Raw genomic sequence first — 17674 nt, 5'->3', positions numbered from 1 at the left:
CCGCAAATCTGACCCAGAGTAAAGATAATATACATATTATCTTTACTCTGGGTCAGATTTTTACTTTGATATAACTGCAGAACGGAGTAATGGATGTATATACTCCGTACCAAAAGAGCTGGCAATAAAGTACATTGAGCTTTCGGTGGGTAAAGCAGGGGTGACAAAGACAATAGATAAAGACTGTCGTGGCCGGGCACATTTAACAGGAATTAAAATACTACTAATTAAAAACTACGAAAACAAGGTGGCAAGAATACTGGCTACATTTCGCGCTGGACAGCCAGGCTGATCCATTACGCAAAAAATGAGTCAGCCCTTCTGTCACCGGTCGAGGCAACTAGCCGCGGGGAAATGTTTCGTATGATTCAAAAAATATACATCCATATATTATGTATTTTTTAATTAACATGACTTTCAAGTTGCTTTCAATGTTTGAGAGAAATACACGATTTCAAAACATCAACCATAATGCCATTTAGAAAAACTCTATCAATACTTACTAATCATTATCTAACTCGAGCTCATCTTGTTAACTCGGTTTAACAACAGCTGTTCACACCAGAGGCGCAGTGGTCAAAGCTTTGAGTTTGAATACAAAGTCACTAACTCGTTTCCCTACATCCCTTATTGACGGTATAACGCCTACTTTAATAATCCCAATTGTTTCACAATGTGGAAAATGGCGAACATCTACTTCCACCAATGGGAGGCGTGACCGTAACAGCCCAGACAGCAACACGATTGGTGGATTCCACGTCCCCGACAAACTGTGACCAATCACGGACAAGAATGATGGAACGACTCAAACTAGTTCCATTTGCGCTGCCGGACTATACGGACGTTAAAGCAAACGGACGTTTTTTTGAAAATTTGAAAGCTTTTCCGTGCTTTGTTTTGAACGTTGTGTGTTTTGAGCCGGTTTTAAACGTTTTTAAAGTGTTTTTTGTATTTAAATAGTTTTATTTTTGTAAAAAATTCAGTGCGTCGGGAATAAATAGGTTGTGGTTGCGACGGCTCAGTCAGTTTTATTTTTAGTTTCGCTTGTTTACATGTGTGCGTGACGGGATCTTAATTTTAGCGTTGCGTTTATGTGTGAGTATGGCCCAACTGGCTTCCTTGTGTTGTTATTTTTTTTTCTCTTTGACTACATTGTAAAATTTTGGCGACAACTCTAGCATTGTATTCATAGGCCTATTTGAACTGTGTATATCTATGTTTTTGTTACGTATTCACATTAAACCACTGAATCGATTTCGATAAACTTTTGACAGACATCTAGATTTAAATATGAAGTAGGAAAATTAGTTGCAAAAGTAAATATTGCAGGTGTGAAAAAGGGGTTCTTAACCTTATGTTAAAGGTAGGTACAACTATGGTCTATTTTCTTGAATAAATTGAAAACTATTTATTTCATAATTACAAAAAAAAATATTTTTGAAATCCTCTTATTTCAAGACCTTTCATTTGATTCGGTAAAATTTGTAAAAGTTTTTTTCTTCAATTTTCATCTTACCCCCCTTAAGTGACCCCCATACCTATTCAAATTTTATCTATTCACGATACATCCCTTTAATCGGTTCACTAAAATTTATATGTGTACCAAATTTTACCTGGATTTGTTTGGTACATTAGGTTAAAACAGACAGAAATTAAAACATGCGCGAGAGAGATTATAAGGGTTCCGTTTTTGTATTACGTACGTTCGGAACCCTAAAAAGAAATAGTATTTAAAATTAGTTTTCAATAATTTCCCGGTTTTTGTGTTTTTCATTCCGTATGACAAGAAGGCTAATTTTAAAAGTGCTTTTGCAAACATTCAGTTTGACTAGAGACTAGAGGTTCAGAACACAGTTTAGCTGCTGAGAGATAAATTAATTATTAGAATCCTTTTTTATTTTTATTATTAGTAGTTAATATAATAGCTGTAGGTATTAAGGAGTTTTTAATTATTGTAAAAAAAAAAATTGACAAAACTTGGTAGCGTAATAGATTTATTTTCACATAAATTAACTTATTAAAAAAATTTTAATAAAAAAAATTCAACCGACTTCCAATTCAAAAATTAACCTAAACTAAAAAGCAAGAAATAACTTCTTACCTATATCCTACCTTCTGATCAGTTTGAAGGCGGTGCCAATCCAGTGTCATGTTTTAATTATAGCCGTTTCTGAAAGAACCACAGAAATTTTGTAATTTAATCGGCTTGAATTAAAACATCACTGGTAGAAATTTCCCAAAAGCAGACTGCAGCGATTTTCTTGGAAAATCAAGACTACTTTTGACGGCCTCCCTAACGTAGCGCAGTGGTATGGGCGGTGGACTTACAAGACGGAGGTCCTGGGTTCGATCCCCGGCTGGGCCGACTGAGGTTTTTTTAGTTGCCTCTCATCAGCCAGACCTGGACGTCTGGCTGATGAGAGGCTTCGGCTGGCTAGTTACCACCCTACCGATAAAGACGTACCGCCAAGCGATTTAGCGTTCCGGTACGATTTCGTGTAGAAACCGAAAAGGGTGTGGATTCATCCTCCTCCTAACAAGTTAGCCCGCTTCCATCTTAGATTGCATCATCACTTGCCATCAGGTGAGATTGTAGTCAAGGGCTAACTTGTCATCATCATCATCATCATCATCATCATATCAGCGGATGGACGTCCACTGCAGCACATAGGCCTTTTGTAAGGATTTCCAAACATCACGATACTGAGCCGCCTGCATCTAGCGAATCCCTGCGACTCGCTTGATGTCGTCAGTCCACCTGGTGGGGGATCGGCCAACACTGCGCTTACTAGTGCGGGGTCGCCATTCCAGCACTTTGGGACTCCAACGTCCATCGGCTCTTCGAACTAAAAGAATTAAAAAAAGAAACTTGAGATTAAATAACAAGGTCGAACCAGCATTCGGTTCTTAGGCCCCATACTCCCAGATGACTCCAAGTAACCACTGTACCATCGAGGTATACGAGACATGTTAGTACGTACTAAACGACCAACTTTATTATAAGCATAGATTATTTGTTAAATATCAAACGATACCATCAATCGATGGTGATGGGACACTTAAACACATGTTTTTAATGTTTATCATCGGGTGTGCCCATAACTCGGCGTTGGGCCGAGTTATGGGCACACCCGAGGGCCCATTAATTAGCCCCCCGCGGACGAGCCATAAAACATCGAACCCACTGCAGATAACATCGGGAATCGGGATGTAAACCTACGACCCGTTTAAGGCATACCTTTATACAACTGTTATTGTTTATAGTAATAGTTGGAATATAATTTACTAGAAAGTTACAATTATTATTCGGCTCACTGTTGAGCACGAGCCTCCTCTCAGATTGAGAGTGGTTAGGCTAATGTATAGTACACCACGCTGACCAAATTGGTCGACTTCACACACGTAAAGAAATCGTAAATCTCAGGCATGCAGGTTTCCTCACGATGTTTTTCCGTCACCGTTTGAGACACGTGATATTTCATTTCTTATAATGCACTTAACTGAAAAGTTGGAGGCGGATGCCCCGGACCGGATTCGAGCCCACACCCTCCGGAATCGGAGGCAGAGGTCATATCCACTGGGCTATCACGGCTCTCAATGTCAGTACAACATAACAAAAACTGGCATATTTGACTTTAGTTTTGGTTTAATTGGATATTTTTGTAATTTCTTTAGCTTGGTGTCTTTTTTACCCGACTATGAAAAGGAAGGGTAATGATTTTGGCTGTCTATGTATGTATATGTATATATATTTTATGTATCTACGTATGTTCCATCGTAGCGCCTAAACTACTGAACTTTAATGAATGGTGTCAAAAAGGTCGTAATAATAGCCTGCCTCAATCGGTGAAGGAAAACATCGTGAGGAAACCTGCATACCAGAGAATTTTCTTAATTCTCTGCGTGTGTGAAGTCTGCCAATCCGCATTGGGCCAGCGTGGTGGACTATTGGCCTAACCCCTCTCATTCTGAGAGGAGACTCGAGCTCAGCAGTGAGCCGAATATGGGTTGATGACGACGACTGACATTGTACTATAGAAACTAAAAAAATAGTTATCAATTTGGTACAGCTGCAAATGAAGCATTTTCTAAGAAAATTGTAAATTGTAAGAAAATGGTAGAAAAACTTAATTTCCGATTTCAAAAATAACAAAGTCACCAAAATAATAGTGCAGTGATTTGTCCCGTTATCGTGCGCGGTAATCTGTCGATAAATCTTGTGTTTTACAGCTGAGCTCTGTCGATAAGATCGCGCCACGTGGGGCGCTAGAGATGGGAGTTTTATCGATAATAATGTTCTATTTATATTACTTATAATATTACCTAGTCATATAAACTCAAGTAAGTGACTTGCAATCTCATCTATTGTTAAATGTCGCTGCAGTCTAGTCAGTCAGCTAGCGTGCTAATTTAAAAGAGGTACTGTCTTTTACCTATTCTTAGCTTTACCTAGTTTATATGCGTACCTGAATGTTGAAGTCCGAATGACGATACATCTTGGTATGTAATTTAATGAATAATAATAATTATGATAGCAGAATAAGGAGAAATAAGAAAACACCTCACGTAAACCTAAGTGGGAAACCATTGTCTTTCAGGGTTCATATAACGCAACGTCCTGCGCCCATCAAAATAATTTACATAAGCGCTTTCCTCATTAGGCCTCATCTACACTTACCATCAGGTGAGATCGTGGTCAAGTGCCTATTCCATATAAAAAAACATGTGTCGTCTTCCATGTGCTTTTAATTTATTCGTCATAGGTTCAGAACGGAAGTTGCTGCTTAACACAAATAAATGCAATGCTCCGGAAAAGCTTTATCGCAGACAGTCCTAAAAAGTCTGTGACATTTAAATCAAGAATGAACTCCGAAATTTGATCGATATATGTACGCACTTGACTTCGTCCGCGTGTAAATCAATGTAATCTTTCAACCCCTATTTCACCACTTTAGGGATTTAAGTTTTCTAAATTCTTGAATTACGTTATATTTCGTATTTTATTTTATGATTTATGAACAAATTTTTAAAACTGTAAATCTAAAAATGAAGGACTTTCCATACAAACTTTCAAGCCCATTTATACCCCCTTCTATTTTTATTTTAGGGTACTCTATAGGGTAGGGTATAGAATATATATAGGGTATATATACCCCGATAGGGTATGTACCATTATACCAAAATTCATCTTGATCGGTTCAGCCGTTTAGCCGTTGAAAAGATAACAGACAGACAGACTTACTTTCGCAATTATATCAATGTACGTAACAATCATATTACAATATTTGTTCTCTGTCGGTTTTTCTGAAAATATTTTAATAACCCGGTCATATAAAAGTGATGGCGATGTTTTTTTAAAGTAAGTGTATCTTCTCGTTATTTAGTTTATTACTTGTTATTAATATACTCGTAACAAAAATACAGTAAATTACCGTGGATAATGTGTCCAGATTAGAACGAAAGTGGGTCGATATCGTTACGTGGGTGAGGCAAAAACACCGCAAAAAGAGGATAGAAAAATTCCATACTATTAGCGTTCACACTTTATTTATATTCTTTGTGTCAATCTAGTAGACCATTTGGTCAAAAATATTTGAGAAAATAATAGAAAATTAGGATTGAGAAAAACGTACCTACACTTGAAATACAAATTAAATGAAAAAAATTAAGAATATACTTTAGTCCTTTTATTTCTTTGTTTGCAAATGACGTTCTATATAGGACTAAGGTAAGATTGATTTTGCGATCTTATTGCTTTTCAGACATCTGGCTTCATGGATATGATTCAGATGATAATTATAACATGTATTATGCCATTTCATTTTGTATTAGGCCAAACAACTAAATAACGCTAATATTATCGTTAGTTTAGCGAAGTATATGACGCTACAGATGGGTGAAATTTGTAATAAATAATAATAATATATCAATACTTGTCTTTTTTTTAAAAAAATCGGTTGTCTGTAAAGTCGGTTTACTGACGATAGTTGTACGTGACCACGTCATAAGAAAATACTGATGGAATGGTTGCATTTTTCAAAAGAAAATGTTTGTTTTTCTAAAATACTGTCTTTATTAGACAGTATTTTAGAAAAACAAACATTTTCTTCATAGATCAGAATATACTTTATTTCTTGTAAAAAAGTTGGCAACCCTCGAGCAAGGGAACGACGCATGACGTCATCTTTTTTCGGATCAATCGGCTCCATCGAATTATAAGACGTTGTCACGTCAAAAAAGAAATATATATTTGCTATATCTTTTTTTAAAACATGACCAATATTCCCATTCCCCTCCAACTAGTTTGTTTTTGGCCCCAACTTATTCTTAAGAAATATTAGATATATTTTTATACGATCATATAATTGCCATTTTACCTCTCCAACTAAGCGATCTATGTTAGGAAAACAGAAGACCATTCAGATTTAATTTATACCTTAACTTTGGGACTTTATTATCATATTAGCTAATTTTACTGACATTGTATTTATCAAAATATGTGTTGTAAGAATGTCCTCTCTTATAGCGTGTTGCTCTACACATGTTGACAAACGAAACCTGTTTGGCCGTTCGCCAAAGCAACGACATTTTGTAGCGTACAGCAATGGGTGGCATAATTATTTAAAAACAAGAAGAAAAAACATTGTAACTATAATTGAGAATGTACTATGTATATGCATTTCATATAGGAATTGTGCACTGTTGTATTATCTGGGAACACATTATTTAAATACATTGCAAGTAGGGCTTTTGGTAACAAAGGCCGCCGGGAGAAGTACGATTATTACGTTAGGGCTGCGATGCTTAGTGACATAAAATAGCAAAACTTGCTTAATTTGCCCCTAAGCAGCATTGCTGTGTTTCTACTGAAGGAAAAATTGTTGCCGGTTTATTAAATTATTAATAAACCGGAAATTACAAGATTTAACGCATGCGTCTAGTTTACGGGTGCAGGCAGTGCCATGTTGTGTTGATGATCAACTTGCAAGATGCTCTGATTTAAGTGATGGTTTTCGACCCTATTTATTTTATTTATTTATTTGTAGATAAAAAATTAACCTAGGTATGAGAAAATTAGAAGGAAATAAAAAATAAAATGAACTGCATACAAATTTATGGATTTAGAAGAAAAAACAATCAATTCAATTACAAAAATAACAAAATAAATTATTCCATTAAGTATACAAAAATGTCAGAAAACCTAGTTGTGACAATATGAAAGGTGTCGTCATATGTATAGCTGTAGTAGTAGTAACTGATACTGAGTTTTCTTAAACGAAAAGGGGATTTAAACCCACGTCTTACTAGACACGGGCATAAATTAGTTATTTCTGCATATCGTCTCCAAAGCGTAAAAAAAATTTTTGTAAGTTTGGGTGTAGGTACCCTTCTATAATAAGATCCCCAAGACTGTGATGGACCTGCCAATGCATAGCTTTAAGCAATGTGTTAAAAAACATTTACTTAGTCGAGGGTACTACAACATTGATGAGTTCCTTAATGATAAAGATGCTTGGAGGCCGTTGGATCAGCTTCCACCTTCACACAGAAAGTAAAACTATAAGAAATGTAAACAGTAATTGTTATCAATTGTAAATTACAATACTGTATGACTTTTTCAAAAGAGCAACTGTTGAGTTTCTTGCCAGTATCTTCTCAGCAGAACCTGCCTTCGAACCGGTGGTAGAATCTTTACAAATAGTCAACTGACTTGTCAAAAGTGCTTGTAAACTGAGCCTACTTGAAATAAATGATTTTTGATTTTGATTTTGATTTTTTTTTTTAACAGCTAATTACTCGTACAATTTAGGCCCACCCGTATTTTAGATTTAAATAATAATAATAGTTATTCAAAGTATACTAACATATTGATTAGAAAACGAGCGTGCAGGAAATTTACATTAAAATAATATTAAATGATATTTACAAGTTTATTATGGCTATATTATGCAAATATGACATTCTTAAATCAATTAATTATGATAAGTTATTGTAACTATAGATAACATCGGATATTTACATAATACATATTTAAAACAAAAAGATTATCTATACTTATAATAAATCTGTAGAGAGGTCAATTCTGTACATTAAATATATTTCCAAAATAACTATCAGGGGGTGATTAGTGATCGATACTGATGCCAAAATTGCAATCAATAAAATTTTTGTCTGTCTGTCTGTCTGTCTGTCTGTCTGTCTGTCTGTCTGTCTGTCTGTATGTTCTTTATGGAAACAAAAACTACTGGACGGATTTTAACGAAACTTGGTACAATTATTCTACATACTCCTGGGCAGGTTATAGTATACTTTTCATTACGCTACGATCAATAGGAGCAGAGCAGTGAAGAGAAATGTTGAGAAAACGGGAGAAGTTACTCCATTTTTTAAGCTTTCGTCGCGTGTACATCCTCAATGGTTAAGGCTACATAGGAATCATGTATGACGGAAATGTTCTCCTTAAAATTATATAAAAAAACACAACAGCATATATATGTCTATCTTTTATGGTTGACTCACAATAACACGTGTAACTCCCGATAGCTTAGCAGTTCGAAGTTTTCTAATAATATTTGTCTACTTTTATGTTTATAGGGGGTTTCTAGGGTAGGGGTAGGGTAGAGGTAGGATAGAGGTAGTTGAAAGTTTACATCGACTTTCACGCGGACTAAGTCGCGGGCGTCCGCTAGTGAGATAATAATTTAAAATAAAACATAGTAATAATATTTCCCTGCAGCAAGAAATTCTTGTAGCTTTTTAAAGAATTCTTTTTAGACGTTATTCTAGAATTCTACATGATAAGTACTCCTAGTCAATATACTCGTACAAGAAGTCTTAAATCAAAAATGTTAATAAATTGTATTGTATTTAATTGTATTATATTATTTAATTAGTACAATACAATTTAATGGCATGTTTGAATTTTAATTTAATAGGCTTACTTTACAAGTATTTTGACATTATTTGTAGTGATTCTACCACGAGATTACACCAAGAGAAAGAAAGTAAAAACTTCAAGATTACATTCTCGGCTCAAAAATCAGTAATTTTCATGAGTTAACTGTAAACGTACATTGCAAGTCCAAATTTGTCTTGTAAATTATTAAGTTATTAATTTTTTTATGGTAATCTCAATTATTCATTCAATAAATGATTTCAAATAAATTTATAAAGTTTTTGAAAAAATCATTTCAAATGTAATATTCCAAAAGCTTATCGATGTCGATAAATCACTCTGAGCTGTATGCCACATCACTATTAACCCGTCAACTCCATATTTCAATAAGGCCTCCCCCGCGATCGTGTCGATGATAAAAATTACTTAAAAACACCAAACATTTAACATTTTGCCCCCTTGTGACCTGTTTTATCTTGCTCACTCTCACTACTACTACTTATGATAGAAAGAGATGTAAGTTTTGTTGTGAGTAATTTACTGCTGAAGGGTTTTGGACTTTATGTTTAAAAAATAGGGTTTAGTTTTGTACACTTTATTGTAGTATGTAATAGTAAATCTGTTGTCTTGTCAGTGAATCTTTACAATATTTCAAAGTACGTGAGTGAATTTAGGTGCAATAAAAATATTGAAAATTGATTGTGGGGTTCTCAAGATTCTACATTTGATTCGGAATGATTTGTCGACTCCACCTTTGTTTATGGTATTTTTATGTTAGTTTTGTATCTGTGAAGAATTTGTAATTAGGGACTTTTTTAGGCTCAAAAGGGCTAGAACTCGGAGCCGGAAAACCAGTTTATAAAAAAATAGGGACTTTTCAAACACTTTTTGTAGTTTAACCATAATCAACTTATTTATTACTAGCGGACCCGGTCAAGCTTCGCTTTGACACATTTCCTACCCCTACCAAATCTTACCCTAACTTACCCCCCTACCCGCGTTTATGCAGTGTACGCGATGTAAGCAATATGTTAGCACCTTGGGTTGGAAAGATCCCTATTTTTTGAAAATTATTATTTTGAAGATTATAGCCTATAGCACTCATATTGATGACTTGATCGAGAGTGTAATTAATAATTTCATGACCTACGGAGGATTTTCAGAATTTTCAATTTTATAAATTACTTCACTCAATATTCTAACTATATCACTCAATATTGTGCGTACCAACTACCAACATAAGGAACGTTACGGAACCCTTTACACAAGTGTTAATCTCGCACTTGTCCCGTATTTTTATTTTTGTTACAATGCAAATTGCCACTGATAAGTGCGAGTAGTAGGTCCGAAGACCACCGGATGAGCTAATAAAGTCTAGATAGTTATGTTCTTCTAACGACCTATTCAGATAAAATTAATGTTTATAATTGGTGTGAGGTCTAATAAATAACCTGTCAGCAACACCAGCTGTATAATAATCTTTGTTTATTCAAGACATCTACATCCTACATGTTATAGATTAGCGAAACGTAAACAAGGAATCCGGCATCGGTCGTAGATCGTTAGATGGGCCCCGAAGCGTCGCGGAATGGGGATGATGACTAGGTTTGAATATATTGATTTTTATGATACATTCGGGTAAATAGGGTCAATGTTTACTAATTTATACATAAAAGCAAAGATTATCTGGATATTTGCAAAATAAATGAGATTATAAAAATTCAAAATCTATTAAAAATCTTTTATCGTAATTAGATGAAAATTCATACAGTTTTAGCTCCCTTAGATTAAATACGACGTCATTAGTTCGTGCCATTTTGTATGGGGCGTTTTTCAGGGATCCGCGGCAGTTGCTTTACTATTAGCATACTCTTAATTTATATACTATTTAAAAAAATGTCATCATCCCTATTGACATTGGTTTCGCAAATACTTACGCATGAAAAGTAACACCTTTCTCTATATTCGTGTTGCAGCTTGTGTTTTTACACTTCCAAAATGAACACGAAGGCATAATTAAGATATGAAACAAGAACAATCAGTAAAATATTTTTTTATGTCCTAGTTCACTCACAGCATGCGCTTGTTGCTTACTAAGATAAGATGTGCGTGCACGTCTTTGAGTAATGACATAACATTGTGCGTTCTTTAATATGGAGAGCCCATCTAAAGGTTTATATCGGAATCCGGCATATTGTTGCAGTAGTAGCAATAGCAAGGTCGTTTTCGGTTAGGTCGGGGTCCTTGGGGACACGTTTGATGTATTTGACAGAAGGATTTTGACCTTTTTAACAAAACATTAAATACTAATTGAGTATTGAGTCAAGTATTACTGTTCCGATGGTCATTTCAGTCAATGGATTTATAGCGAAAAGCTTCGACCAATACCTTAAGAAGCTTTCGTGTTATCATGTGTTTCGCCTTATGAGGTAATGCTTGTGGTGTTGAAATCTCTAGATCTAGTAAACAAATTTTGAAAATTCTTTTTACCACTAAAAACTTTGTTATTTGCGAGTGGCATAGGCTATATTTTATCCTCGTATTCCCACGGGAACGGGAACAACGCGGGTAAAAGGGACGGCGGTAGTTTTATTATACTTTGCACCATCTGTAAGAAATAGGCACAGTCAAGTAAGTGGCGTGCACTTTCTACGTGCGAACTTTTGTGTTGGAGAAGGATTATTCATTAAAAAAAAAAAAAAAAGAAAAGGCGATTATTTTAAATTGTGACACACCACAAAGTACTATTGTAGTGCTCGTTGCTTGACTTGACTGTCAAGACCAAAAACTCAAGTACATAGTAGAAGTATCAAACATCACTCTGTCATGTTTGTCACAACCTTGAAAAAGTCACCAGCTCAACACTGTGCTGCACAAACCAAGCAAATGCTGGAGCATAAAGCACTGATTTTCATCTGTTACTGATCTAGGCGACAGTGACACCATTATCTTCAATTTATGTTTCACCCGCGTGGTTCCCGTTCTCGTAGGAATACTGGAATAAAATATAGCCTTTAGTAATCGGGGATAGTAACTTCCCAACGTCATCGTTATCAACCCATATTCGGCGCACTGAGCTAGAGTCTTCTCTCAGAATGAGAGGGGTTAGGGCTTAGTCCACCATACGGATTGGCAGACTTTATACACGCAGAGAATTAAGAAAATTCTCAGGTATGCAGGCTTCCTCACGATTTTTTTCCTTCACCGTTTGAGGCACGTGATATTTAATTTCTTAAAATGCACACAACTGAAAAGTTGGAGGTGCATTTTTCACCCTCCGAAATTGGAGGCAGAGGTCATATCCACTCTTTTAACTTCCCACAGTGAAATATTTTTTTAAATCAGTTCAGTAGTTTCAGAGTCTGTTCAAAACATACAAACAAACAGTCAAATCTTTCTTCTTTATTATATTAAGTATAGATGGGCGAGTCTTATGGCCGATATAGCCTTTTTTACGAGGGCTGAATGAACTAGTGTGTAAGTCTCAGGGTGAGATTGGTAGCCATGACCGAATAACATTATCACAAGTATTCTAGGATCCTTTGTGGTTTTGAGCTAAAATATTTATAACAAGCGCACGCCCGCGTCTTCGTTCACGTGTTCACAAATCCCACGGGAACCATGGATTTTTCGGGGATGAAAGTAGCCTAAGTGTTAATCCAGAATAAAATTTATTACCATTCCAAATTTCAGCCAAATTCCGAAACAAACAAAATTTGGCCTTTACGTGTGATGTAATTTTTTTTTACTTCAAGACAACTTACGTCCTAGACTGCGGGCTCACCTGATTTTTAGTGACGAAGCAGTCTAAGATTGTAAGGGAAAAGATAAAAGTTTATTTATATTTCTGACGATTTCTATACGCGGCATTATACAGAAATGCCTAATCGATTGGCTTTAGTAGTAGTGGCTTGGCAGTAAGGTGGTCTAGCCACGGCTTATGTACCTATGGCCAGTTAAATCCTAGACTCGACCTGGGAATCGAACCCAGGACCGGACTCTGTTGAAAACCACAGCATTACCAACATCGCCAAAAGGTCGTCAAGGCAAGGTTTTTCCCACTTTTTGGCTTTGCACAGATTAGGCAATGTCAAGTGGCACAAATCAAGCAATGTCTTTGATTATGACTGGTCTTTAATCTACGGTAAAAATCTAAAATTAACTTTTATTTGTTACAGGTGGACAATATCTCATTGAAAATGAGAAAGAAGAGAAAAAGTAAAACGTAAACCGATTAAAAGATCTTAAAAACCCAAGGTGGCATTGAAATTCCAATAAAATATAAAAATAAATAATCTAAGCAAACTCGAACCAGACAGGGACTGGGTACTTTATAGTGGCTTGAAAGTGAACAAATATTAAAAAGGTAAATCCGGTGCGTACATAAAAAACAACCTACACGTTCAAAAACAAAAGCTTTGGGCCCTTTTCGGATAAACGTACACAAATAAGTAATCGACATTTAAGGTGATTTTGTTCAAACATATTTGGGATTGCTGCCTCTCGTTGTTTATTTAGCTGCCTTTAGAGAACGATAAAATACAAAACGGTGAAAGAATAAATAAGAATAACTTAATACTCGTTGGTAAATACAAGCATTACAAATAAATTCGAATATTATAAAGGAACACAGTGACTTTAAATTATTATCTGTGCGTGTTTATTAATTACCAAGGCTAATTTTAAAAATCGAACCTTAATTACTCCATTTACTTATTCATATTTTTTTAAATATTTAAAAATCGAACACAATAGTGATCTACCAAATTCTGAATGAAAAAGTTATATATCTGTAGACAGTGCTATAAAAAGACATACTTGCGTTAAAAGACTGATGTCCAGGGCTGTAAACAAATTAAAAAAATAAATATTAAGCTGGCCGCACATTAGCTAATTCGGTTTACTAAAGAGGTGCTAAATTTTTGTTTGTGAATTTCAATAATTGCGGTGTCAAAGTGGCTGGAGACGAGCATTTGGACATGTTGGGGGGCCCCGAGTGGGGCCAGCGGGAGACCACCCCCCCTAGAGACGCCCCCCTGCCGAGCTTCGGGTTTACGCAGGAGCAAGTCGCGTGCGTATGTGAGGTGAGTGATCCAATTTAGTCTTTTTTATTTGTTTATTATTTAATGGGGTCATTATGGTTTTTGATTGTGGCGTGTTTGTGAAGGTTTTGCATTTTGTAAACTTGTTGACTCATTTGTGTCGATAAGTACTTTCAAATATATTTTTTTTTCACGCAAAGGTCGCTTTGCCATACAGCCTATTAGGTACCTACATTTAATTAAAATGGTTCATTTGAATGTTTGTGCTTTTCAGGGTTCCGTGGTCAATACGGAAACCTTACCTTACTAATAACCGACTGTATTGAAACTTTCAACTACATTACATCTTACTTTCGTTATCATCTATACTGTACTTTTGTGTAAAACTAAATGTATGTCTCACACTGCGTGTTGCTTCCACACTCGACACTCTAGGGCCAAGTATTAGGCAATAAAGTTTGTGGTGGAAATGCCATTTACCTTGTGTTATTCAATGTTATAGACTACAAGCCCTTGAACAAAAATCACCTGTGAAATGAACCAACGTGAATAATGCTTAGAAGGCTTTTACTATATCAGAAAATAACTCTGAGTACTATGCCGTCATTTCTGAGCGGCACAGGCTTGCCTTATATTTCGACTCCTGCGCTGGAAATATGTACGGCGTTTACGGGTAAACTACAATAAAGTGTATATATGTACAAAAGGAATTGCACAAATGCCGTAAAGTGTGCAAGCAACACGCAGTGTGAGACATACATTTAGTTTTACACAAAAGTACAGTAAAGATGATAACGAAAGTAAGATGTAAAGTAGGTAGTTGAAAGTTACAATACAGTCGGTTATTAGTAGGGTAAGGTAGGTTTCCGTATTGACGCTCAGAAATGACGGCATAGTGCTAAGAGTTATTTTCTGATATAATAACAGCCTTCTAAGCGTTATTCATGTTTTGGTTCATCTCACATCTAATTTTTGTTCAAGGGCTTGTTGTAGTAGTCTATTATTGATTTCTATGTTGAATTGGACTACCTATAGAAAAAGTACTAGGGCAACCGAAATGCCGGGGAGTTATCTGTTATGCTAAAGCTTCGTTCGCCGCCCGACGCCCATGTAACCTGATGCCGCGGTTGTCAAGGCAACAGACAGTTGCCGTTCATCCACGGGTTTCGTCGAGGGTGGCTTGTATCTCACAGTATAGCAGAGACGTTAATAATGATAAATGTATAAGTTAAGCTTTGTCTTATATGAAACTACAGTTTCACTCGCGTAATGCCCGTTCCCGTGGGAATACGTGGATAAAATATATCATATGCTACTCGCTGATAATGTAGCTTTCCATTTGTAAAAGAATTTTTGAAATCGGTCTTCGGAGTCTATTCGTAACAAAAAATCAAATATTTCCTATTTAAACGATTCACGATGTTTTTCCTTCATCGTTTGAAACGGTCTATTATCTTAAAGTGCACATAATTGAAAAGTTGGAGGTGTATGACCTGCATTTGAACCTACGCCTTCCTAGTCGAAGACAAAGGTCACATCCACTGGGCTATCACGGCTAAAAAGCAAAGGATGTATAAATGAATTCGTCAAATGATAATTGCACTATGTTCGGATCTCATTAATGGCCGGCCTCACCGCCCCCACGAGAATTAGTAACCGATACTCCATTAGGGGCTGACGACTTGATTACTTTACGTGCAAATAATGCCTCCAATTATATACCTACCTTTTGTTTATTATTATAACTAGTTTAACAAACCTATATAGAAACATAGGTTAGAATGAATTAGTGCCCGAACTCTCGATCTTATGAAAATTAGTAACTGATACCCTATTATGGGCGGATAATTTAATTACTTTATGTCCAATAGGGATGATGACAGTTTTTTAAATTGTATATAAATTAAGAGTAAGCTAATAGCAAAGCAATTTTGTAAAAGGAACAGGGTATCTGCGATCATTACTTTCGGAGCTACAGGGATTTAAACGGTCCGATTTGCGGCGCTGGCGCGGATCCCTGAAAAACGCCCCATACAAAATGGCACGAACTAATGACGTCGTAGGCAATGTAATGATAGTATTCGTATAAGTAAATAAGATAGTTAGATTTGTATGTGCGTTCAAACAAAATTACTAATATCTTTGTTATTTGTGCGTTTATGTTTATAGTTCACATATTTAAAAATGTCACATTTAATGTAAGGAAGCTAAAACTGTATGAATTTTCATCTAATTACGATAAAAGATTTTTTATTTCTTCTCTATTTTAATCTCATTTATTTTGCAAATATCCAGACAATCTTTGGTTTTTATGTATAAATTAGTTAACATTGACACTATTTACACGAATGTATTATAAAAAACCAATATATTCAAACCTAGTCATCATCCCCATTAATGCCTCCATATTACTATAACTTTTGTTAATTTTAACAACAGTTCCAAAAACATTTTCTGTATAAACATATTGTAAGTACGTACCTACCTATTATAGATGTTTGAGCTAGAGCTCAACTTTTGATTTTTTTTATTGTCTGCAAAAAACCGGACAAGTGCGAATCGGACCACCAAGGGTTCCGTACGTAGGATCGTTAGAAATATTTCAGGAATCCATATCGTACCCGATTTGAAACAGTCGCTTCAATTTGAAATTCCGACCCCTTAATAGACCCCCTGCTTATTAAGTTTTAATTACAGATATTTATAATAGTTTACAGATTTTTTCTTGTACTTGTGGTCTGTAACGACGTCTCTTGCTCAATTTAATAGTTCTAGATCATCGGGAAGGTCTAGAGTTTTAATTCCCTTCACCATTATCAACCCATATTCGGCTCACTGCTGAGCTCGAGTCTCCTCTCGAGACTCGAGAATGAGAGGGGTTAGGCCGACAGTCCACCACGCTGGCCCAATGCGGATTGGCAGACTTCACACATGCAGAGAATTGAGAAAATTCTCTGGTATGCAGGTTTCCTCACGATGTATTTTCCTTCACCGTTTGAGACACATGATATTTAATTTCTTAAAATGCACACAACTGAAAAGTTGGAGGTGCATGCCCCGGACCGGATTCGAACCCACACCCTCCGGGTTCGGAGGCAGAGGTCATATCCACTGGGCTATCACGGCTCTTTTAATTCCGTTAAGAGAGTCGAAATAACTATGCGTTTTTTGCTGAATAAGGACTATGCCGTACTATGCCGCGTAGAAACCGTCAGATGGATAGGTAAAATAACTTGTACTTCTTTGAAGTCCGCTTCCACCTTGGGCTGCATCTGTTCAACTTACCTGAACCACAAAGTACTGTGCCTGACCAGAGGGCCTAGTGGCAGTTTGATACTGTTACCGTCACGTAACGTAAACGCGAATTTCTAAGGAATTGACACAGCGCCATCTAGTGGCACTACTGCACAACTGTTTAAATTCCATATAAATTTGCGTTAACGTCAACGTGATAGTAACAGTATGAAAATACTGAAAACTCCCACTAGGCACACAGATTGCCACTTAACATCAGGCGAGTTCGCAGTCGAGGACTAGCTTGTCATAGAATATTAAAATAAAAAGAACTTCCAACTATTGTGTCAATTTTTTTTCTTTCTTCATAATACAAGTTTCTCTTTGAAATCTCAAATCAGTCCATCCGTTTGAGAGCCAGAACACCACAGACAAACAAAAAGCTATATGAAATATTATAAACGCGAAAGTAAGTCTTACATTTTCACGGCAAAACGGCTAG

At 36.0% G+C, this 17674-nt stretch overlaps 1 protein-coding gene across 1 annotated transcript in view; it reads left to right on the top strand.

Annotated features, from left to right (window-relative positions):
- The first annotated feature begins 808 nt into the window (after positions 1-808).
- Positions 809-17674, top strand: part of LOC112046084 (homeobox protein SIX2) — a 41741-nt gene continuing 24875 nt past the window's right edge. The window contains exons 1-2 of the mRNA XM_052886955.1: positions 809-1095; positions 13075-13980. Of these exons, the coding sequence (XP_052742915.1) occupies positions 13876-13980 (105 nt within the window). The 5' untranslated portion in view covers positions 809-1095; positions 13075-13875. The remainder of the gene's footprint in view (positions 1096-13074; positions 13981-17674) is intronic.

Source organism: Bicyclus anynana, chromosome 18 (assembly GCF_947172395.1).
Source record: "Bicyclus anynana chromosome 18, ilBicAnyn1.1, whole genome shotgun sequence".
Lineage (NCBI taxonomy): Eukaryota > Metazoa > Arthropoda > Insecta > Lepidoptera > Nymphalidae > Bicyclus > Bicyclus anynana.
Note: the sequence above shows the minus strand (reverse complement) of the source record. Positions and strands in the feature narration are given on the sequence as shown.